Below are 25,812 nucleotides of genomic sequence, written 5' to 3'. Positions count from 1 at the left end.
TTGCTGAGGAACAGTGGCCCTGAGCTAACGTCCGTGCCCATCTTCCTCTACTTTATATGTGGGAAGCCTACCAAGCATGGCCAAGCAGTGCCATGTCCGCACCCGGGATCCGAACCGGTGAACCCTGGGCCGCCAAGAAGCGGAACGTATGAATTTAACGGCTGCGCCACCATCCCGGCCCATTAATCCCTACATTTTAAAGAAATACATGTGAAACAACACATTTTAAAAGTTAAAACTGCTTGCTTTTTGGGGGGAGCATAGTAACAGATAGTTGAGAAGTACTATATTCTGATTACATGTCAGAATAAATGTCTAGTCATAACAGTTCCCTATTGAGTGTATGCTCTATCTGTAAAATACTTCTCTGCCCTTCTTTCTCTCTCCAAAAGTAATCTAAGAAAAATTCACTTGAATTGCTATCTGACTTTTAACAATCTATATTCTGTTTGGAGACCCTGCTTGCAATTCTGACTGACTTACAAAGATAACAGTGATGATATGGATCGGTCTGAAAGGCCAAAAGTACTGCATTGATGTTCCATTCTTAAATAGAGACAACATGATGGTGTTTTTTGTCTTTTTTCTTTTAAGAGTATTACCTCTTACAATATGTTCACTATTTTTATACTTCCTGTTCATGGAGACTCCTATAACATAGGTTAATATTTTCAGATTGTTTGGGCTTGTCTCCCCTCCCTGTTAAAATAGTTTTATGTTACATGGAGGGGTTACAAGTAAAGGGAGAACCTCATAAGCTGTATGAATACAGATAAAAAGATCTATTATGGTAAATGGTGTCTAGATGCCTACCTGGAGGAAAGGGAATTTAGGAGCAAAATAAAAAGACTGAAAATCTAAGTCAACTCAGAAACAAGATATGCCTATGATGAAGTAAGGATTTAACTTGGAAAGTTAGTTTGTTATGGCCCCCAGTTGTATATGTTTTATCCTAAGGCACCATTTGGTTTAATAAAATGTAGATCTGAGGCTGTTCTTAACCTCTCAGTTTCTTAAGACTTAATTATAAAGGTTATATTTTCAAAGGACAAAAGCATTATTCATCTGTCGGTTCATGTCTTCCAGGTTTATCTTGCAGATTATGGACTTTGCTACAGATATTGTCCCAATGGGAACCACAAACAGTATCAGGAAAATCCTAGGAAATGCCATAATGGGACAATAGAGTTTACAAGCCTGGATGCCCACAGGGGAGTGGGTAGGTTCTCTTTTCCTTTTTCTTATTTTTATTTCAGAAGAATGATTAAAGAGTAATAAGACTCCATGAAATGACCTTTGCATAGTCCGTTTGAAGAGTGAGAGCATTGGTGAGATTTTCTCAAAAGTAGTGAATTTCTCTATGCCAATAAATATTTCTTCTAACATGGGAAGGAGATACAGACTGACAAGTGAGAAAGGAGCAAAAGGGTATCAAGTAAGCAAACATTGATGGTCATTTTGGGCAGAAATTACTAGTTTGTATAGAATAAACTTGGAAGTCAGCAACTGAATTTTTATGCTGTAGTGAATATCACAGATTTGGTAAAGGTGCACATGTGAAGAATTATTCCTGGTTTTCATTGTGCCCTTCTAAAGCTTTCATTGAGCTTTAGAAGATACCATCTCTCAACAAAAAGGAAATCTTTCCTGCAACTATAAAGTGTTAACTTGTGGAAATCTCTCCTAGTCGCCTTTCATATATCTTACTTATTTAAACTCACTTTGATGGTATTGGAAACACATTTGCAGGTAAATTACATACATAGTCCTTTTATTGGATATTGATTATACTGCCTTGCATTCCAAGGCAGACTTAATTCAACAATTCCCTAATTAGTTAAAGTCATAACCTATGTCTTGTATTCATTTACCATTAATTAAACCTTAGCTGTTTATTACACTGCAGTCCAAATCCAATAGCCGACCCAGAAAGCCATGGAAAAGGAAGTAGGAGGTCAATATTGAAAATATATGGTGCAGAGTCCCACTGATGGTTGCTTTGTTCACAATCAATATGGTCAATGCAACTGTACTTTCTTAGTTGCTCTGTCAGCAAGACAAAAAGTCAATTCTAATGTTATGCTAGTGAAAAAATGGCGATTATTGAAAAACTTTGGCTTTCAAAATTATATTCTTTGTAAACTTTGCTTATAAAAGTACTTTCAAATATGCTAAACCATACATATAATTTTTAAACAGCTTTAGAAGGACCACAGTTTCACTAAAAGGCAATTAGACATTTGCACTTGTTAATGGCTGTTGAACTGTTACCCTAAACTGATACTTTCTAACGAGTTTTAGTTGGTACAAACAACTGTATATTATTGCCTTTTCTATTAAAAGGACCATTGACCATGTAATGTAGAGGGTCTTGATCATTTTCTGGAGCAATTAAAACCCACACTAGTTTAAGGTAGGCTGATGGCAGAGTGAAATAAGTGTGTCAGTGGTATACCTCCTTCCTTTCAGGAAAAAGCATAGGTTAAATTTTCTGAAATAGAAATTAGCTTTTATACTCCTCATCAGAGTAAATCACTACATTTGTTTTTTGAAAGATAGTTTGGTTGGAAAAGTAACGATCACTCAGAAATTTTGTAATATTGTGTAATTTTTCACCATTTACATTATTAACAAATCAGTGAGCATTTACAGATATAAATGAGACATGGCTTTAATTAAGTTAAGAAATGTAAGAGTCAAATGCTCATTGGTAGTTTTTTTTTTTTTTAATTTAAAGTTCTTTCACTCTCAATGAATTTTGTTCTTCACTTTTGCCAGATTTACCAGTATGGAAGAATTTTAAGAAACCTGAAAGTACTTATTTGATAGTAATATAACTGGACATTTACTATACAGAGTCTCAAGTTTTAGTCTGGTTATATTATTAATGATATTAACTTATGGTTGGTCCTCTTATTTCAACTGATAGCTCTCATACTGATCTGATCTGGTTCTTTTTTTTTTCTTTGAAGATTGGCACCTGAGCTAACAACTTGCCAATCTCTTTTTTTTTTTTTTTGCTTTTTCTCCTCCCCCCAGTAGATAGTTGTATACTTTTAGTTGTGGGTCCTTCTAGTTGTGGCATGTGGGACACCACCTCAGCATGGCTTGATGAGCCGTGCAGTGTCCATGCCCAGGATCAGAACCAGCAAAACCCTGGGCCACCGAAGCAGAGCGCATGAACTTAACCACTCAGCCACGGGTCTGGCCCCCTGATCTGGTTTTGACAATTAAAATAGCTAAGAAACCATTGTCATTATGGAATGGGAAGCAGAGTCATTACATGTTGGTCTGGTCAATGTTTGGACTGTGGTAATTCTGAAAGTCCTCTACAGTCATTCCATAGTGGAGGGCAGTGTTTTCATTGTGCTGTCTTCATGAAAGATTTCAACAAATTTTTATTTTGTAGTCCATTTAAGTATTTTCTCCCTAAATAATAATATATGATGATGAGCTGGGTAGATTTCAGCATGCTAGATCTTTGGGGAGAAGATTGAACTTTGAATGATGGTAGAAAGATGATATTTATTCAGGGGAGAGCCTACACTACATATTTTGATATTTGCTGGAAAGTTATCTACTGGAGTGAATATTCACTTTTACCGTAGGTTTCACAGGATTCCTTTAGAAAGTAAATTTCCTTGGGGCTGGCCCGGAGGTGTAGTGGTTAAGTTCATGTGCTCAGCTTTGGTGGCCCCAGGTTTGTGGGTTCAGATCCCCGGCAGGGGCCTACACACCACTCATCAAGCCATGCTGTGGCACCATCCTACATACAAATAGGGCAATATTGGCACACATGTTAGCTCAGGGCGGGTCTTCCTCACACACACAAAAAATAGATTCTCTTAATGCATTTAAAATAGAATTTACACTAAAATTCTAGGCATATCTATATCTACATATATACATACATACATATATATGCATATACATATATATACACACATACACATACATAAGTGTATATGTATATTTGCTGAAATTTTAATATGCAGTTTTAGTCTGGCATATAAAGTGAAGGATTTGATATCCTCAAATGTCTGAATACTATTCATTCCTAATATTTTACATTTAATTTTCCAAAGTAAAACATTTCACTTTAGGATTTTATTAGAAATGAAATAATCATTTAGTCATATCTAGAACACAGAATAAACAAGGCCATAAATCCTGTAGGTAAATGCAGAAGGTCAGATTCATAAATATTCATGTGTTTACTTTCAGTACAGTCACTATGTAGTTTAATCTCAGAAAAAACCTTTTCCATTCCTGTCCAGCTAGGAGATCCAATAAATACTAAGAAAGATAATGCAAAGGAAAGCATAAAGACCAAAACAAGTTATCAGTAGGAAATAGAACCTGTAGTTGTCAGATCATTTGCTGAGTATCAGGTGAGGCCCAGGGAAATAGTCCGGCTTCAGTGTAACACTGACTTAGGAGTTAACCACTTAGCAGAGACTGTTAACCTGATCCTACTATCTGGTCTCTGCTACTTTTTGTAGTGGTTTTTCAGAAAGCAAAGCCAACACGTTTTTCCGTGGATTAGTTGGGTTTTTATAATGAAGGAGCTAATTAGCACTTTCACCTAAGCATTTTCTAGTTCAACTTGATGTAAAAAGAGGATAGCTTGTATTATTACAAACAAAAACGTATGAATAGAGATATATAGAGATGGATGGATATAGATGAAAAGATGGATAAATGAAAAGATAACCATTCCTGGAACTATCATACATCTCTATATTTGTGTTTAAAAAAAAATTGTAGTTATTCTTCCAAACTCAATTCTCTTGTGTGACCTAAAGGTATTTTCTGAGTGACTGAAGTGCTTCATTTAGTGTAAAATTAGAGTAATATATGTTGGGCTTATTTCTTCTATTATTAAGTTTTTATTCTTCATAAAAACTAACATGTATAAACATTGGCACATTTTGGGCTTGTTGCCTGATAATTAAAGAGAATTATATCTGTGTCAAATGTACTATTTCAAAATTTGTTACATTCTTAGTAATGTTAAAAAGCAATATTTGGATCAATATGTGGTATGGATTTTTGTAGATTTTTCTACTCACTGAGGCATGCAGTCAATACCTAATTTCTCTAGAGATATACTGCATTTAACATATTGAGCTTTTTTAAATACTTCAGACCTGTGCATTGAGTATATAATACCTGTTTTAATTTGACATCATTGACCATAAAATCTGATATCTAAATTGTGTTTTAAATGTCCATTTGTTTATATAATATATTCAGTATCAAGGAAAGAGATATATTACATACTTTTTTATTTTTGCCAATTGCTACTGTATATGAAATCCAAGTCTTGTGTTATTTCTTGCATGGTTTCATTTCACTTTAATCTAGCACTCCAACTTACAAAATATATGTGAAATAAACTGAGAATGTATTTTCATGTTTCCAAACTTGGGGAAATGACATGGTTTACACAATATTTATCTTCTTAAACAATAATTCAAAAGGGAAACCCATTTTCCAATTATAAGATATTAAGGGCAAAACATCAAATTATTGATATGCTCTGTTCAATCTATTAGAAAAACATACTGTTGGTTTCTATTTTTAGGTAAATTAGATTGCTATAAATAGTCTTTAGTTGATGTATAAATAAACATTAATGACAATACTATTCCATCTGTATGGCATAACCCAATTTTGACATTTAGACATGACTTTTAAAGTCTTGACCTCTTTGATTGGGTTAAGAATACATGTTGGCCAAATGTAAGATACCTTTGCTCTGTTGAATAACTTTTCCTAAGCCTCACACAGTAGTGTTTCATAAGAAGTTAAGGCTTAGAATTTAAAAGGTACTGAAAAGAGAGACCTGGGTTTAATATTCTATTTGAGATATGACACATTGCATTCTACTTCCTAATATCCTTTTTGAAATTGCAATAAATTGTGGCCACCATAAAATTTTCCAGCTCTTTATACATCTGAATTGAAAAAACACTGAATAACGTAGGTTACTAGTTGGAAAAATAAGAATAAACTTAAAATTTGTTCTGCAGATTGTCACGATTCACTTTGTCACGTGAGCATCTTATTCAGATATTTTCTGCTTTCTGATTGCCATTTCTGAACATATAAACTAAGTTGTGGGCATTTAAACCCTGTCTGCTTGAGGCAAAATGTTTCCAGTTCACTTTATTATTTCCTAGCAAATCTTGTTTTTCTTCATACTTCATAATGTTACTCTATATAAGAAAACTAAACAGAAAACACTTCAGGCAAATAATCAGTTCCATTTTGGAATTAACACAACACTTTTCTTTTTCTCACAATTCCTCTTTCATTCCATTTGGTGAACTGGGCCTACATAATTTTACTCCAGTTTGTCTTTAGAAAAAGGACCAGTTCTCTAAGGTAACTTCTCTGCTATTCTTGTACCAACTTGGAAGAACCATTTAACACTTTATAAATTAATGTTTTAACTAGACACCCTTCATCAGAATGAAGTAGTTGGAAGAAATAGTTACATGAAAGGATAGTTGCATGAAAAATTTTGTTAGTGCTGCAGCTTAGACCTCAGGATCTGCTGCTTGTTTGTTCCTTGCCAAAACAACTGTCTTTGTGTCAGTATGTCTTTTGGTGTTTTAAGTTACTTACCAATACTTACTTAACTATAGAAGTAGTATATGTAATGTTCTTTGAATGGTATTAAAACTAATGATGAAGGCAAAGTAATTATTAGATTACTGTGGGCTTTGGATTCTGAAAGACTTGGATTTCAGTGCAGAGCTCTGTCAATTTTCCTCTGTGATACTGAGCAAGTTATTTAACCTCTCTGACCCTCTATTTTCTTATTTGTCAACAGAGATAATAATACTTACCTTATATTATTGTTAGGATTATTAAATGAGATAATATAAAGGCAGGGTAACTGACACAGTAGCAGCTCCATAAATCACATTAATTGTTTTTATTTTAACTATGCATTCTAGTGTCAGCTGTTTCTGGAATCTGCTTTCTAGTGAAATAGAATTCAAGTCCTCACCTATACCTTTTTTTATTATTGTTGTTTTTACTCTTCGCAATACTTTATAATTTAGAAATGTTGAGCAATTGAGAACACCACAGGCTTTCAACAAAAAGAGTCACTTACATTGCTCCATATTAATAAGGTAAATAAAATTAGATGCTAAATTATATTTACAAACAAGAGAATATAGAGGAAAAATATTAATAACTAAATCTTGCTACATTTTCAAGCAGTAGCACCATAAGTAAAGGTTTGATTTTTTAGGAAATCTATATGAAAACTTACTGTTAATGATTATGTTAATTATCAAGTGCAACTGAAGAACCTTATTTGTTACAATAAATTATACAGAAACAAAATAATCCATGATATATTTCAACTTTCAAATTAAAAAAGATTTTTTATAGTTAGATATTAATAGTCCTCTTCAACTATTATCGTCTTGTTGTTTTTCAGCATTTTAATTTTTTTTTAAATAGAGGAAATAATAGAATAATATAGTAAATATCCAAATATTCAATTCCTAGATACAATGGTTATTATCATTTTGTCATATCATCTGTATTTTGGTGCTATATTTGAAAGTCAACTAAAGATATATGATTATTCCTTGTGTTAATTCCACACAAACATAGATGCTGATTTGTCATCTAGAATATTTATTTTTAATTTAAAAAGTATTAAAATTACTCCGCTGTCTATACAGATGGAAAGAAGACATAATTATTTGTAGAGTCTTAGAGTTTAACTTCACTAAAACACATCAAACTTTGCCATTTGTTTTTCTGGGAGGGAATTTCAGGAAGAGGTATGTACTTAGAAACATTTTTAATACTTTTATTTCATTCTTTAATGGTAGGAAAGAGTGACTACAGGATTTTTTTTTTAACATTACATGTATTTCTTTTGAAAACAGTGGTAAAACATTTACCTAATCATAGTTATTAATGTATATGTGCAGTCAAAGAAAATAAGTAAAAGGTTGAAAAATGTGATAATAATTTTAATTAGGTAAGACCAAACTATAATAGTGAGGTAAAGTGAACTCTCTAAGGGCTATTTCAAATGAAGACCAGTTTATGAAAGATTGACTTCAGAAATCTAAATGACTTGTCATTACTTACAGCTTCATATCAATTAATCCCTCAGTTGGGGGGGGGCGGGAAGTGGCTGGGAAGGTTCATTCCATTTTAATTCTGATTGTTTTTCTTCAAAGGGCCTCTTGTGTGTAGCCTATGTCATCCAAACAGGTGCCAGAATATAATTTTTTGAAAACTAGAGGATGTGAATTTTCTTAAGTGGTGGTAATCAGGAATTGCCATAATGGAAAAGGGACTTGTGAACACATCTGTACAAATGGAACCATTCCATTATTAATGGGAGATTTATTACTGAAGAAATCACTACAAAACAGCGTGGTAGAGATCGTGTTTTTATTTTAATAGGAGAGCCAAGTCTTGCATTAGGACATTGTTGAAGCTTGTGCAGAAAGTAAATGGCACCCAGGGGACTGTAGCATTCTGCTAGATTGAAGGGCCTTTAATAATCCAATACTCTGATAGCAGTTAAGATAGAGTACGTGTAAGAGCTAATCTTGTCTTCTGCTTTTATGATAACTTATGCATGGTAACCAAAAGTAGTTATGATGTGCTAGCAGCATTGTTCTTAGTAGATGACTTTTTAAATTAAAAACTAAGTTTGCTGAGTGACTTTTCAGTTTATTTAATGAAAGATAATAAAATAGGATACCTGTTTACAGCAGGTTTAACAGCCACATATTGCACTTAAGAGATTTTTATATCCCTACACAGATGAACATTCAAGTAATGGTAGAAATTTAAATACCAGCCTGTTGTTTTATAACAATTTGAATGATTATAAAAATGAGTTTATTTTGTGGGATTTTGTTAATGTTCTAATTATTATTTTGGTAATATTTGTTATATTTGACACAGTTCTTAGATTTCACTGTCCATCTTTTGAAATAAGGCACTTTGAAAAATATATAAAATTATGATGAAATTAGTCTACAGCATTTAATAGTTTTATATAAATGATATTTAGTGGTCTAAAAATGTTCTCTTTCACTTTTTGCATTTTTTATGAAAACATCTCATTAAATTTGGAAAGCCTCTGTTTGGCTTCAAAATCTACTTCCCACCGCCTCTGCCCTCAACTGCATGCACATCATTCATTGCCTCACCTTTGTATTTTCTATTCAGGATATTTGAGCCAGAATTTTAGCTTTAGGACTGCTTATATCTAAAAATAATATTTGTAAAATGTTAGAGCCATGTACCCAAAACAGTAGGCATATTTTATCCTGTACTTTCATTTAACTGAAAAATCTTCAGACAGACCTGTTTTTTAATACTGCACACTAGATGGCAGTTTTGTCATATTCTTCTCGCTTCCAATGCTACCAATATGAGGGGAACAGGAAAGGCCATCAATGTTTAGTCTGCACTCAGAGGGTCTCTGCATGACCAATGTAGACCCCATGGACTTCCTGGAACATATGTTAGCAATTTAGCTGCAGACATTTATTTCTTTGTTTTACTGCTTGGCTCTTTGAGAAAGTGTTGGTGCCAGGTTATGGGTTGTCTGGATCATGTCAGAGGCCATGGAGATCAAGTTCATGTGACAGCCCAGACTAAGGAAGGATGAAGTTGGAGGAGGTGAGGAAACTGACCCTTACTTTCAACAGCAACAAGTCACTGCCTGTCTGTGGACTGGGGCCAAACGCCTGGGCGTTTAAGTTTTACTCCAGCTGAACAAACAAAACACATTGCCCATTTGGCTTTTTCATATTTCATCAGTGGTAGTTCATTCAGCGATTTCTCTATTTCTCAAAACTTGCTTATCCCTCATCTTTCTCTCTTAATGCTTACTCCTCTAGCCCTGTCCAGACGAAGTGACCTTGAAATCCTCGGCTACTGCCTGCTGCGGTGGTTATGTGGGAAACTGCCCTGGGAACGGAACCTGAAGGACCCTGTGGCTGTTCAGACTGCTAAAACAAAGTACAGCTTTTCAAGTATTCCATCATGTACAGCAACAGGTCTGAAGGGATACATTAAAGAGAGTTAATATCCCAGAGAAGATTGCCAGTCACCCAACATGATAACCAAAGCAAATTTCTTAAATTTGAAAAATATTTTTAGAAAAACCAAACAGCTTACAGACATAAAATCCATTAAGATAACACCTCTGAAATCACATGTATGTGAGTTGTAATGCAAAATATAAAGTGAAATTTTGGTTCCTTTACATGGTGTTTTCCAAAGCTTGGATTCCAGGTGGTAGTATTTTCGAGGAAGAGTATTTTCAAATTAGCATTGTACCAGGATATGCAGGAAGTCTGAGCTTGGTGGGATTGATATTACAACAGTGTGAAATGGGACAAATAGGGCTTATGTTTTCACGTGAGAGCAACATACCTCTTTTCTTAATCCTATGTCTTGGAGGAAGTATGTTTTATTTCTTAGGGAAGAAACAAACAATTTTCATATGAGCAGTTTGTATAAGAGATAACCTTGCAGCCACATAAACATTTTTAATATTCTACATTCAATTTTTATCATCTAGAATATGTTAGCATGAGAATTAGGTCAGACTGAGAACAGAGCATGTTACTATTTTCTCACTGATCAGGCCTAAGAAAAAGTCAATTGCTTGTAGCACTCACTAGCCAGTTTTTCATTATATACCAAGATATGCTCAATAGTAGTTATCCACAGATATAATATCACTATCGGAAAAGGAAGCTATGTTTTAAGTAGGGCAAGTTACAACAGAAGTTTACAAAAGGGGTAGCTGATCCATAGAAATTAATCTTCAAATTCAATGTGGCATCAGTTCTTAATAGAGAGAAAGGCTAGCCTGCAGATGCAGAATAATACAGATTACATTTGTAAATACTGACATATATTACCTGAAATATTTCTCCACTTGGAATCTTGATCATCCTATCCCTTACCCAAAACTAGCACATTTCTCTGTCAGTATTAGAACTATCTGATCAGTGATTTACTGCAGTGATTACTGTGTCCGTATTAACCCGTGTGTAGCTGACAGTTTTCAATATGAGTCAAGTCAAAGCACAGTAACGGGCATATATGAACAGTCTTGGTATCTAATTTTCCACCTCAGTTTACCTAATTTGAATAATGTACTTTATTTAAAACACTAGCATTTTAATTCTAATGATTATACGAGTATGTTTTTCTTTTAATCAGACATTCTATTGGGGCCGGCCCAGTGGCACAGCGGTTAAGTTCACACGTTCTACTTCGGCTACCTGGGGTTCGCTGGTTCAGCTCCTGGGTACAGACCCACACACTGCTTGTCAAGCCATGCTGTGGCAGGCATCCCACATATAAAGTAGAGGAAGATGGGCACAGATGTTAGCTCAGGGCCACTCTTCCTCAGCAAAAAAGAGCAGGATTGGTGGCAGATGTTAGCTCAGGGCTAATCTTTCTCAAAATAAAAAAAAAAAGACATACTATTATGATTTTAGTCTTTTATCAATATGTATATATAGATGCATTCATTGTAGATATCTCTAATGAATATTCCTATATGTGTATATTCAAATATAATAATAAGGTTTCATGTAAAATCATAAAGTATAATGCTAATAAACATAACCTCCATTTACATTTTGGGGACCCTTACATAAGTTAATATCTTCATTTTTATTTGATTACTAACATAAACCTATAGACCAGTAAAGCAAGTATGATATTATGAAGTTTATAATTAAGGTAAACCGTAGACATTTTCAGACTTCTTATAGTATAGAATACATAATCACAATTTATTCAATTTGCTGAGAAGGTATAGCACTGAATTTCCCCATAAGGGCATGCTTGTATATTCAACCACAATACTCTCTCTCCCTTATGCCCTTTATTTTCCCCACCATAGGGTGATATTAGCTCAGTGCATTTATTGTTGCAATTCTGCCTGCGCTTGAGTTTGTGAATCAAACATTCATATGAGTAATTTTAGTTGAATGTTTATATATTTGTGGCTGAAGCAACTTAAGGGAGTTGTGCTTGTTCAGTCGAGAACACTGCAAAGTGTTAGATTAATGGGGTTTTTTGGTTTGTTTTGTTCTTTGGATATTTCTTGTTAACCTCTTTAATCATGGGACCACACAAAATACTGCCCAATGGAGAACAATATACATAAGTAATTAAATAATTTACCCAATGCTAAGTACCTGAGGAAAAAAAAAAATCCTGAAAATCCAGGTACAATTTTTCTACATATTTTTTCTTGTTTTTAAGAAAAAATCATGACAGATATCCCTACTTCTACATTTCTACATGTACATACTTTGAATTAAAGCATCTATACTGTAATTCTACCTTTGGTTTCTAGGTGATTGATATAAAATTGGTCAATGAGAATTGAGGGATCTCCCCCACCTCCACTTACCTTCTTACCCAATACAGGTGGGTGAAGAAAAAGTATTGAAAGTCATGATATTGGTGACCCACCAACACAGAATTCAAGTTTTGTTTTCTATTCAAAACAATGAATCACAGGATTGCAAACAAACTCATTGTGTATGACTCTGTTTCGTTTCAGTCTGTTAGATGAGCTCCCTGAGTCAGTGCTTAAATGGGCTCCTTCCGGAAGCAGTTGCCGTAAGTCAAATGATAACTTCTTCCTTCTCCTATATGATTTAGAGGTCACCGCATTTGTCACTCTTGTTTTGTAGCTTTTAACCCACCCACTCCCATTCCCACAGGGGTGGGAGGAAAATCTTCAGGGTTATGGATAGGTCACTAGAGAAGTGAATGTTTAGATCCTCTTTGACATTAGAACACAAGAATGCTAAGAAATTATTCAGACAGCATCCTAGGGTCTGGTGACTGCATTTTTGTTTAGATATATATTTTGGGAATCAGGCACAGGTTTAATAGTCAACTGCACCTGGTATTTCTAGAGTTGACATTCTGTTTTTTTCCTCTTTATGTGGTTGAAAGAAGATAAAGTTGACCTAAGGAAAGACCACTTTCAATCAATAATTTAAAAAACCAAATAATTGAACACTTGAATGCTGTTTAGACCTGGGTTGCACTCTGACTGAACAGGCAGCAAAAAAATTTTGAACTGGCAAAGGCATATAACCTTGGGATTTGGATGTATATTTCATTAAATGGGCTTCTCTTTCAAGTCGGTATAGACCATTTTGGAATTCTTTGACAGTATTATCAGTAAAAATAGGAAGTCAATTCAGAATTACCCAGTGCCTGTTGTTTGCAGATGTACCAATGGTACATTGTTCAGCACCAATATAACAACTGAGTTAGATCTTCTTATAGGAAAGAGCCTGCTTCTGCTGTCAGGCTTGCTTTTTCTCAGGACAGATAAGCAGAGTGAATCTTGCTCTTTATTTATATTGGGCAATCTTTAAGTTAGCTTTTAGCTGACTTATGAAAGTAAATATGTACACTGACCCTCTAGCTAAGGTCAAATAGTAGTTTCCATCTGAGAGCTTAAAAGTAGAGTTAAATCATCTTAAACTTATATTTACAGCCCTTCTTTGACCAGAAACCCACATTTTCATTTCCATAGGAAACAAGAAGAACAAACCAGTTCTTCTTTCTCACCTCCATTCCCCAAGTCCCAAAGTCCGCCCAGTGTGAGTCTTCTGCTCCCCACTTCTGTAGGCCCTTTTCTTCTGATGTTGGGGGGCGAACAGGAGAATCTTCTCATTTAGGGGGATGGGTTGAAGGATGAAAGTTTCCCATTTTTGTAATTGCACAAGTAATGTGGTCAAAATACCAATTTTCCTTTTTGGCTAATATTCTTATTGACATTTTTACCAAGTCATACAGTTTACGTTTTACTCAGTAGGACAGCAAAAAAGAGAGATGGGGAGATGTCAAAAATTTGTTTTAATTCTGTATTTCCCTCACCTTTCCTGTCCCTCCTGTGCAAAAGGCAACTCTTCAGTTTAGGATTATTCAAAGAAAAACCAGATGCCCTGGGTTGTTCAATACAAATGCTTATGGGCCAGTGTATATTCCATGACATTTCTATTGCTAGAAAGAAGTTAAGAAGATTTGAGTGATGCCAGAAATGATGGGAGGAGTGCCAGGTTCCTTTTTTTCAGTACAAACCATTTATTTGAGTGTATACTATTATTTTATAAAATGCAGATTTCTATTTCTAAAGCACAAAATATTGAAACGTTAATATTAACTAAAGGTCTCTTAAGTTAGTTGGTTGTGCTTGGGAAAGTGGGTATTGCAAGCTTGAAAATTAATCTGATTTACAAAAGGTTTATTACTAAGACATTTTATATAAACCAGCCAAGAAGTTTCACAGCATGCGTGTCCAACTAGTGTAATAATAATAGTTTCAAAAGTTTCTATCTCTTGAAATGATAGTTATGATACTCAATATTTCACTAGCTTAAAAAGCAGATGATTCAAGAATATCATAATTTCATACTACTCAAAGCAGTTTGTTTTATAGGTCTGGAAATATGCTAGTAAATTAAAAAGTGTGCTTAATGTAATAAATCCTTGAAAGGCTAACATTTAAATCAGTAGTACATCACAACAGTCTAAGCTTCAAGTTTATAATAATAAATTTATAACCAAGGTGGCTCTTTTCTTTTTCTCCCTCTCCTACCTCACTGGTACCTCATTTTCTCAAGCCCCAGACCCATGAAGGCTTTGCAGCACAGCTGCTATCAGTTGGTGGAGTGCCAGGAGTCTTCCTTAGTTTTCTAAGAGTGATTTGTGAAGAGTGTTCTCAATGTACTCAGCTCTCTTCTCCATTTGGGGTATTCTGGTTAATAGAATTATAACATATACCAAACTTGGCATACCAATCTTGAAAGGACCAAAGAACAACAGAGTATTTATATTAAAATCATAGTGAATGTGTATTAATCTTTTCTCTTTTTGATCATCCCTTCACAAATTGGATGCCTCCATAGGGCTCCTGGAAACATGAGTTATAAATGTGATGATGCCACAGCACTTGCTAGTTAATAGAGATCTGGTTGATTGAATGCTAGATAACAGAATTTGATATATCGTATACATTAGAGAGGAAAAAAGTAGGTTGCATAATTGCCACAGTATCCCCAAAAAAACAAAAACCCTGGAGCCAAGAGTTCTCATTTTAGCCACAGTAGCCTTCTGTTCCTAGAAAATAGCTGAGGACAATTGGATGTAAAGTGGTCACTCTGACTGTCATGGGGGAAAGAAATGATGCCTCTTGTTTTTCGCCTTTTTCCCTGTGGGGAGTGGACCCCAGTGTCCCTGCAGTTGCCCACTTGAATGGAGGTAGGCCTGGGGGGAAGTGAAGGATTAGGAAGTCATCCTGCCAACCAAGGAGCTTCCCCGGTTTTCCTGCTATGCGATATAAACACCTTAGTGAGAAAGGAAGAGGTCCTTGTGTCTGCTCAGTAGTAAGTTTTTGGAAGGGAAAGGCTTGTAAATACTCCAGTGGTTTGTGGAATATCTGAACATCTCTGTGAACACATGAAAGCAGGCCAGTTTTTAAATAGTGGATGGCGTCATCACTTACCTGTGTCTTGAATTTAGGTTGAACCTCCCCTGAAAGAAAAATACAAACTACATTTGTTTTAAGGCAGCTATGTTTTCCACTTTTGGTTACTAATCCTCCTTGTGTTTAAAAGTTTGTAGTTCATAACGTTTTTGGGGGAAGAGGGTTACTACATAGTTCTAGAGAAGAGATGACATTTGGGAAAAAATAAAGGTGGCAACTTATCCTCTGCTCTGAACCAGGAAGGCTGCGCTGTGAAGGCCCTGGGCTAGCTAGGCAGGGGGCACTTGAGGGAGCTCTGGCAAATTCTGAAACCAATCCTGGCTGAAAACGTAGAATTCAATGTCATTTCTAAATGTACTCTTATAATCTCAAAATCAAGCCTTAATTAAAATTTGCAATGATTCTTTTTCCTTTAAGGACATTTATAAGTAACATTTGTTCTTAACTGAATTTCTAAAACTTCAACATAAAAAAAGTATGAAGCATGTCTGGTCTACTATATTATCCATGTAGTTCTTAGTAGTTACACCACATAAATCAAAATCACTATCATTTTTAAAATTTGCTTCCTTTGATAAGATTAGTGAATTGTAAGCATATCAACAAAGATATGTAAAAAAATTACCACTTTCTCACACTTGTCAAATCTGTAGGTCACTATATTTCAGTCATTTTTGGATATCATTTAAAAAGTGCTTTTCATCAAATTGTTCTTTCTTAGTTTCTTCAGGATGTGTATGTGTGGGTGTATATATATATATGCATGTGTAAGGGAGAAATAAAAGAGATTTTGAGGCTATTGGAGTCTTGACAATTCTTGCCAATTATGAATGACATGTAAAAAAACAATACTTCACAGGTGAAATAGCCCAATATTTGGCATGTGCTCATAATTTAGCATATGATGAAAAGCCAAACTATCAAATGCTCAAGAAGATTCTGAACCCAGGTGGAACACCTTTAGGACCACTGGAATTTTCGACTAAAGGAGAGACTGTAAATGTGCATACTCCACACAATCAAAAAGTAAGTAATGGGGGCCCTGGGATCCCCTGATTTCCTTCTGTGACACTTTTCCACCAAATGAAGTTGTTTTATGTCTCAAAATGAGTCTGACAACCCAGTTTCTTATTATATTTAATTCCTATTTCCCCTAACTCAGCCCCAAGGAATTTTGTTAAAATTTCTTTTGACCTATTGTCTCTCAGACAAAACAGTAGGATCTGTGGCCTGTTGTGTGCTATTAAAGAAATAAAGCAGTCATGGATGTCATAAAGATAGGACCATGTAAGATTAAAGGGTAATCTGACTATTCATGAGAATGTCTATTTGCTGCTTTTCTTCAGATTTTATTTAGTTATTGCTCTCTAATTTTGCTTATAGTTTGGCCATAATTTGGTGGTGATAACCATATTCTTAGATTTAACCAGATTATTTGTATGTGCTAATATTTCAATCTATACAAACAAATCTTTCAAGAAAGTTATTTTTTAAAAGTTACACCTTCTGCTTTACTTTGCTATCTTTCAGCTGGCTCCCTCACACCAACTTAAAAAGAAAAAAAGAATTAGAACTTGAAACAATATAAAAGAATTGGACCTTAAAACTTTTTTAGGAGCGAGGAGCCTGAGATTGATGTCAGCAATGTTACTGGACAGGCAACTCAATGTCCATTTCTTCCTTGACACTATCCATATGCAAAAAAAATGGGGAGGGCTTTTTTTCTTGATGCATGTACAATAAGGTAGGGTCAGGATGCCATTCATTTTTAGTATTTCTTGTGAACTTTGGATCATCACAAGTGTTCATGAGCCAAGAATGCAGGATGCGAACTAATGTGACTGATAGGCTGCTAGATGAATGGTGAGTCAAGTATCAATGCACAGATGGTTCTGATTTGCTGAATTTTGTAGCTGCAGCAACTGAAGACATAAAATATCCTTCTAGTCATAAATTAGCTCTTTGGAAGCAAAACCTTGGCACCAGAGCTTTACAACCTTCAATTAGTAGGGAAAGAAGTATTTGAATGACTGTGGTATTGACATCTGTAGGCCTGCATAGTAATCATTCCTAATAGAAGAGAATATCTGTTTGAGGAGGTTTTGCATGGCTAATTAACTACCAGTGAGAATATGTAATTTTTTCATGATCTCCTGATTGTCACCTTTCTCTCATGATACAATTACATTTTATTGTAGCAAGTGCCTCACAAACCAATTGTCAGCACTATTTACGTATTGCAGAAGGCAGAACAAAAGTTCATGTTTAATAAAAAGCCACTGGATTTTGATCTTGGTAATTACTGAGACTTATTTTAACAGTTTTATTGACTTTAGTGTTTTTATCACTTTTGCAACAAAACAAAGAGCCATTTCCTTGACATAGTAGTTCCCTTGCAATAATGGTCACCCCTTAATCTATTACTAATTTAAGTAGATTTTTTTCCTTTTTGTAGTTTTTCAGTTTCATAAACTTAATTGAAATATAAAAGAAGCCATTTTAAAAACCGATAGCTATATCCTCTGATATAAAATGCTAATTATTATCCACCAGAATTTTCAGTTTCATCAAATTCAAAGGATGTTTATGTGAAATGATTTTTATATGGAAGAATAAAACATAAAACATTTTTTCCAATAAACCTCAATGAAAAATGTTTTATTCTTCTTTTTGATTAGAACACTCTGATTATGAGTAAAAAGAAAACACTAAGAATAATATGCATTCTTAAGACCTTAGTTAATTTCTGTTAACAATATGATCAGCCTCAGTATATAGACAATAAGATGATTTGAGAATATATTTCACAGAGGATCAATATTTATTGGATAATGACTTTATTTCTCTAGTATTTTAAGTGTACAAATATGCTTAATAATTATAGTATAACATATAGGTTCACCATATGTGGCTAAAACTTAAGTGTTTTAATTTTTACTCTTAAAGTTTACAGATTTTGTAACGCTGCAAAAACCAAAGTTGAAAATGTTAAAAGCAAAGTATGACAATATAAACTGTCCTGTACTCAGTTCCCCTGAATGATACCAGTATTGCATAGTTTCCACCATTGATTGCTGCCATAACAAAAATCATTTTAAGTCCAGAATGAGTATCAATCACATGGCCCGAAATTTCTCTCTTTTTTAGTCACAGATAGAGGCCCCTTGTTAAGTAACTAAAAACATTTCTTGTTACTCTATATACTCTATACTTGTTACACTGGACTTTATACTTGTCACTATACATTTTGTTACGCTATACTATCTAACAGAATAGTGAATGAACTCTAGGCTTGTACTTTTTGAACAAAGATACTTAAAAAGAAGTCAGTGGACCAGAAAACGTATACAAGTAGCTAAATAAAATGTTTCTAAGACTCGGTATTCAAAGGAAAGTTATGAATAATATTTTTTTAATATTATTTCCCTCAGAATAAGTGGTTGTGCCTCTTAAATTTAGTATTCTTAACAAAAATATGTTTTGGTTAGGTATTAGAAAATAGCACATCACCATAAGAATCTCGGCAAACTTACAGCATCTTTTTTTGCGAAAGAAAAATGAGGTATTTTTCCAATACTGGGTTTTACTAAGTATCATAAACTGTTCCCTGTAAAATGAGCCTTCGTGAAATCCTCAAATACTGTTACAGGAGTTAAATTGGAAATGAATTTTTGTCAAGATAGTAGAGACATTGATATTTTTTCCTGAAAAGCAAATCTTTTGGGGGACTTGGCTCGATCAAAATGATGGTATGTATAGCTAAAATCACTCTCTAGTAGTCCTGACGGCTCCTGAGGTTGCACTGTCAAGTTGGAAGAATCTATCATCAGGGCTACCACAGTCTATTTATGCCGTCCACTGGGATTTATGTCCAAAATTCACTGAAGGAAACCACATTTCAGTAAGAATGCTCATTGAGGTGAGCTAAAGCTCCAGAATTCCCAGATGAGAATGCTAAAGTGAACCTGGAAAACCAGCATTACTGACTATCCCAAGTCAACCCTTGAATCAGCTGTTTCTTCAAGAGCCAGTAAAGGACCTTTTTATCAGTTTATCAGTCTCTCTCTCTCCGTATTATGATGCCTGAATCGATACTGTAATAGTATGGATGCCTGGGCATAAGGAGCCACCTATCCTTCCTAAATGCTTTACCTGAGCAGAGGCGTAACTGTCAGAACTAAAATGTTCAAGCTATTTTACATCTCAGACCAGTAAAAGTTTGTTCCTTCATTCACCCTAAATCTGAGGTTCCCACAGCAAATCCAAGGGTGAATATATTGTTATTGGTAGCAGTAATCTTTGTATTGAACTTAGAAATTGATAAAATTCTTTCTTGAGCTTTAATTCTCAAAATAATTCTATTGAAGTGTCTTCATATTGATTTTCTGTTTGAGAAAAGTAAAATGTAAATTGTCAATTATAAGTACATTTTTTAGCTTATCAAATTTTAGAAGTCTAAAAGTATTCCTCATTTTGTACAATAGTGTGAAATGCCAACCACTTTCTTGAAAATGACACACATTTAGATAGTATCCTTCTTCTTGATTATGGGATGCCCAGAGTGTTTTCTATATTTTATATCTTTGAGAAAAAGTTTTATTCCGTTCACAGTTAAGAGTTAATCATTGCACTTCACTCTTACCATTTTAAGTTTCCCTAGACATAGAAATTTCCCATAAACTGGGTGTCATTTGGTTTATTAGCTAGAAGTGTCCATGGCAGTGCAACCTAACCATCCGGCCAACAGACAGGAGATCCAGGAGGCATCATCTCTTAGGAAGCCGCACAGAGGACTGAATATACTAGACCAAATTTTGTTTGTACAACAGAGGCTCCCAGGTAAAAACTGTTATATCTAAAGTGCCTCACATATAGGAGGCATTAAAAACCCCGATTAATATCTCAACTAATTTTTATATCATAGAATACATTTTCACCATGATTGGCAAACCAGTGCTTTTTGAGGATAAACCTGTGTGCAACAGCTTTGGGAAACTCGTTGTTTCACACTAGTGGTATGATGAGCACGTATTACCAAGATGACTTCACTGGAAGGGTGGCTCCGAAGGTGGTTACACATGAATTTCCCCAGTAGTCTGGAGAGTTGAATGGTGGAAATAAAGAACCCCTGAGTGATTAGGAAACAATTCCAATTTTCAGGTTACTGAAAAGCAATGGCTTTGCTATCCTTTAAGAAGCTGGGATCCAGGAGGAGGGGTTAGTAAAGAGTGGTGTGGTGACAGCTTAGACCTAGCCACCAAACACCACCATATTTTAAAGGAAAGGAATGAACATACTTGGCATTAGAAGCTAAAAATTGAGAGACTACAAATTAAAGGTCTGCTTGCCCAGCGAATGTAATTCATTCTCCATTTTGGCACTGGCTACTCCATTATTTCCCCTTGTGCTGTTCCCATCTTCTGCCCCCTATTTAACCGATGAAAAAAGGTGATGGCACTTTCAGCTGCTGTAAACATGAAGCTGCTGTACAAACACTTCACATAAGGATCTTCACTGTGGGTTTCAATCTTCTAGCTGGACTGGGGGATCTGCCCTTCTGTTGCCATGTCTACTTGAAGGTTATTCAAAGTCACTCATCCCTCTGGGGACACCATGGCGTGAACGAGAAACCTTACAGACAGCAGGCTTGTTGTAGAACTTAACCTCTGGTACTGATACACAGTATTAAATGACACAAACTGTTATTCATCTGCTCAAAGGTTAAATTACCTGTATAAAAAAGTAAGCAACATCATAAGCTACACATTAATTAGGCTCACTTCAATGATAGAAAACTAAGATTCTAATTAATAAGAATTTAAACTAAAAAGATGTACTGGATCCACTCCCAGCAAAGGTTAATAAGGAATTCATGTGCAGTTTTAAAATGTGACAGTTTTCTGTAAAAATGCCGTTTTCAATAAGCAAGTTATCTGTACAGATAATTTCTAAAGAGTGCACAACAGTGACACCAATTTTAATTGGTCTTGTCCTATTGATGAGAAAGGCTCTGGATCTTGCCAACTACTATATTTTTTCTCTAACATCCATTTGTTGGTTTCCTCTTTATTTCTTCCTTTTTTCAAAGCTTGGCAAGTTTAGAATTTTCAAGAATCTGGACATGACTGCATTTTTTTTTCCAGTGTCAAAAGTTTTCATTATATATTATTACTTACTCTCTATCAACAGGTTGATTCGCAAAAGGCTGCAACAAAGGAAGTCAATCAGATGCAAAATAGGTTAATAGGAAAAAAAGCCGACAGAGAGAGAAGTGCTGAGTCCTGTGCAACATGGAGAAAAGTGCAAAAAGAGGAGAAGCTGATTGGATTGCTTAACAATGAAACAGCTCAGGTGAGAGGTTTTTTGTTGTTGTTTTTTCCCTTAATGTTACATTAGAATATACTCTTTGGGAATAAAGACGTTTTACTTTCTCCTGAGGGCCAAGGTTTTATGGCTTTGTTAAAATGAGAAGGGACAGAAAATATCCTATCCTGTGGATAAAATCAAAGCAGTCGACACCAGTTATCATAGAAACAGAATGACAGTGAGCACATTTTCGTACAGATCTGATTCCTTTCTTTAGCCTAAGAATGTAATGAAGTGCACTTAAATTTTTTATGCCATCTATTATCCATTAGGGACTCTTAACACACTGCATACTTTCACATTGGTTCCTCCAGTCTAACCCTTATAATCAAATGTAAGTGAAGAGTTTCCTTGTCAATATGGTTGGATTTTAAAATGATGTGTTTTTTACATCATTCGATTGTTTGGGTGGATAGCGACTCACCTTTAGCAGATGACTCATTCAACCAGCAGCAAAAGTCTTTCCTAATCTAACCTATTTTGACAAGGAGAAGCACACAAAGTATTTATCTCTGCAGTGGAAAAAATTTTTCAAAACGGCCAACATTTTATATGATTTATACACCATCATTTTCCCCAGATGATTTGAAGTAGTTTACAATGTAAAACAGGATAATTTAATGACCCCACCTTCTATCTCTCACTCCCTGCCCCTCAAAAAAACTGGTCTATCAGGCAGCTGGGATGTTAATCACTAAACTGAGCACTGAATTTGGCTCTGAACTTCTTGGCAGCCAAGGCAAAAATTAGAAGCATACTACTTAGACATTTCTCATTCAACCCACAAGCACACAAGTTTATCTAGAGAGATGCTTTTTTAGTACTAAGAGAAATCTTTTGCACTTATTCCATTATAAAATAAAAGTACCATCATTTATTTTTAAATTGATATAAAGGAATCTCTGAATGGTCATCTTTTACAGTTCCCATTTGTAAAATTAAAGACAAATATTTGCTTGGTGATAAAATTTAGAGATTCTTAGGTGCTCTTTTTCAGCTCTTCCTGTGCACCAGAATTGCCTATGTCTGGGTGTAGAGAGGGACTATAAAACTGCTGATGCCCAGGTTCCAAGCAAAGAAATTGACATATTTTAATTGGGGGTGGCAATGTGATACATGTGTGTACATGTCATCACTCCAGAAGGTTCTTTGTTCCCTTTCTCAGTCAATCCCCTTCCCTGAGATAAGCACTGTTCTGATATTCTGATTCTCCTCACTAGATTAGTCTTGCCTCTTCCAGAGTTTCAGATACACGCAGTCAAATGGCGAGTGCTCTTGTGTGTCTGGCACCTTTCACTCAGCATGTTTTTTGAAATTATTCCGTATTGTTGCATGGATTAGTAATTTGTTCTTTTTCTTGTTGAGTAGTACTCCGTTGTATAACTGCATCATAATTCACATTTCCATTCTCCTATTAATGGACACCTATGGCCTGCCTCTGGCTCTAGCCAGCACGGAATATTTGCAGTGAACATTCTGACACAAGTCCTTCTATGGACATGTTTTGTTTCTCCTGAGAAATGGAATTGCTGGGTCATAGGGCAGATGTATGTTCAACTTTATAAAAAGTGGAGAAGTAATTGCCATTTTATAGTCCCACCATTAACATATAAGAATCCCAGCCATTCCACATCCTCCCCAACATCTGGTGTTGTCCATCTTTTTAATTTTAGCCATTCGAACCTGTGTCTATTAGTATATCACAGTGATTCCAATTATCATTGACCTGATAACTAATAATTTGAGCACCTTTTCATCTGCTAACTGCCCATTCATACATCTTCTTTTGTGAAGTGTCCTTTCAAGTATTTTGATCCATTTTTATTTGGATGATTGTCTTTTTATTGAGTTGCAGGAATTCTTTATATATTCCACATACAAATCTGTCCAATATCTGTATCATGGATGTCTTCTCCTAGTGTGCAGCTCGCCTATTCATCTACTTAACAGTGTCTCTGATGAGCAGAAGCTATTTGTTATTTTTCTTTGAAGTTCAATTTATCAATTATTTTCTTTAAATTTGGGGGAGCTTTCAGTAAAGAAACCTAGGAAACCTTTGCCTACGTCAAGGTCACAGTTATTTTGCTATATAGTTTTTAAGAAGGTGTTAATTTTAGCTTTTGTGTTTGGGTCTATAAGCCATCTCAGATCAATTATTGGTATCGTGTGAGGTAGGGCATGAGGTTCATTCTTTTCCATCTAGAAAGCCAGTTGTTCCAGCACCACTTATTTAAAAGATTTTCCTTTTCCTAACTAAATGTCTTTGGAGTCATTTTCAAAAGTCAGCTGACCATGTAAGTGTGGGTCTGTTTCTGGACTCTCTCTTCTTTCAATCTATTTGCCTGTCCTTACACCAACACCAGGACTGCGTCAATTACTGCAGCTTTACAACAAGTTCTGAAATTAGGTAGTGCAAGTCCTTCAACCCTTTCCTGGGCCATTTTAGGTCCTGGTTCTCTCCCTAAAATTTAAGAACCAGCTTGTCAGCTTCTACTAAAAAGCACAAGGGGATTTTGATTGGAACTACGCTAAATCTAAAGATTAGTTTAGAAGGAATAAATCCCAATAGCATTGAGTCCTCTAATGCGTGAACCTGATACTTCTCTCCATTTATGTAGATCTTCTTTAATTTCTGTCAATATGTTTTATAGTTTTCAGTACAGATATCTGACACATCTTCCATTAAAATTATCACTAAATATTTTGCTTTTTGATCCTACTGTAAATGTAATTTTTAAAAAATTTCATATTCTAGTCAATTGTTGCTGCTATAAATACAATTCATTTTGTATATTGACCTTATGTCTTGGGATCTTTCTGAATTCACTTATTAGTTCTAGTAGTTTTGTGTACAGTCTTAGGACTTTCTACATAGTCACTCATGTTGTCTGTGAACAGTTTTACTTCTTCCTTTCCAACATGTATGCCTGATAAATGGTACGAGAGGACAGGCCAGGTTACCAATGTGAAGCAGAAAGAGAACAACAGAGCAGGAAGCTGATTCTTGGGGCTTTGGCCTACAGGAATGACGTTAAAAAACATAGAAGCAGTTCCTGAAACTTGCATATATCAGTATTCTATTCAGTCTATTGTGGGTGTTCTGTATCTGTAGGTTTCCAAAAGACATGCCACAACATCTGCCCCAGGGGAGACTCCTTTGGTTGTACAGCCTTGTCCCTTACCCACTATATGGCACATAGATTGAGTAAAACTTGCCATGGCATGTAAAAAGTTGAGAACCACTACATTAATTATTTAATTTTTATTTATATTTTGTGATAAAAAAACAGATAACATTAAATTTACCTCAACCATTTCCAACTGTGCAGATCCAAAAGTACCAAATCGAACTCACAGAGCCGAAAAATACACCAGAGAGGTTCAACAGCAGACTAGATGAAGCAGAAGAAAAGATCAGTCAACTTGAAGACAAGGCAGTGGAACTCATCCAATCAGAGCAGCAAAAAGAAAAAAGAATGAAAAAAAGGGAAGATTGCTTAAGGGGTAACATCAAACAGTCTAACATTCGCATTAGAGGGGTCCCAGAAGGAGAAGTGAGAAAGAAAGGGTCATAAATCTTGTTTGAAGAAAATAGCTGAAAACTTCCCTAACTTGGGGTAGGAAAAAGACATCCAGATCTGGGAAGCTCAGAGAGTTCCAAATAAGATGAATTCAAAGAGACCCACACCAAGACACATTATAATTAAAATGTCAAAAGTTAAAGAAAGACAAGAAGAGAGTATTAAAAGCAGCAAGAGAAAAACTTGTTACATAGAAAATCTTCATCAGACTGTTGGCAGATTTTTCAGCAGAAACTTTGCAGGCTAGAAGAGAGTGGCACAATATATTCAAAGTGCTGAAAGAAAAATACTTCCAACCAGGAATGCTCTATGTGGCAG

The 25,812-nt window shown here is 35.1% G+C and overlaps 1 protein-coding gene across 2 annotated transcripts in view; it reads left to right on the top strand.

The window, feature by feature from the left end:
- The window catches only part of VRK2 (VRK serine/threonine kinase 2), a 95,140-nt gene that overhangs the window by 64,898 nt on the left and 4,430 nt on the right, over nucleotides 1-25,812 (top strand). Inside the window, exons 8-13 of one of the 2 annotated variants that reach the window (XM_070573882.1) lie at nucleotides 1,087-1,219; nucleotides 9,906-10,026; nucleotides 12,602-12,660; nucleotides 16,407-16,573; nucleotides 21,737-21,898; nucleotides 25,243-25,417. In XM_070573882.1, the coding sequence (XP_070429983.1) occupies nucleotides 1,087-1,219; nucleotides 9,906-10,026; nucleotides 12,602-12,660; nucleotides 16,407-16,573; nucleotides 21,737-21,898; nucleotides 25,243-25,417 (817 nt within the window). The remainder of the gene's footprint in view (nucleotides 1-1,086; nucleotides 1,220-9,905; nucleotides 10,027-12,601; nucleotides 12,661-16,406; nucleotides 16,574-21,736; nucleotides 21,899-25,242; nucleotides 25,418-25,812) is intronic. The other variant, XM_008526611.2, reaches the window with a different exon arrangement.

Source organism: Equus przewalskii, chromosome 14 (assembly GCF_037783145.1).
Source record: "Equus przewalskii isolate Varuska chromosome 14, EquPr2, whole genome shotgun sequence".
Classification (NCBI taxonomy): Eukaryota; Metazoa; Chordata; class Mammalia; order Perissodactyla; family Equidae; genus Equus; species Equus przewalskii.
Note: the sequence above shows the minus strand (reverse complement) of the source record. Positions and strands in the feature narration are given on the sequence as shown.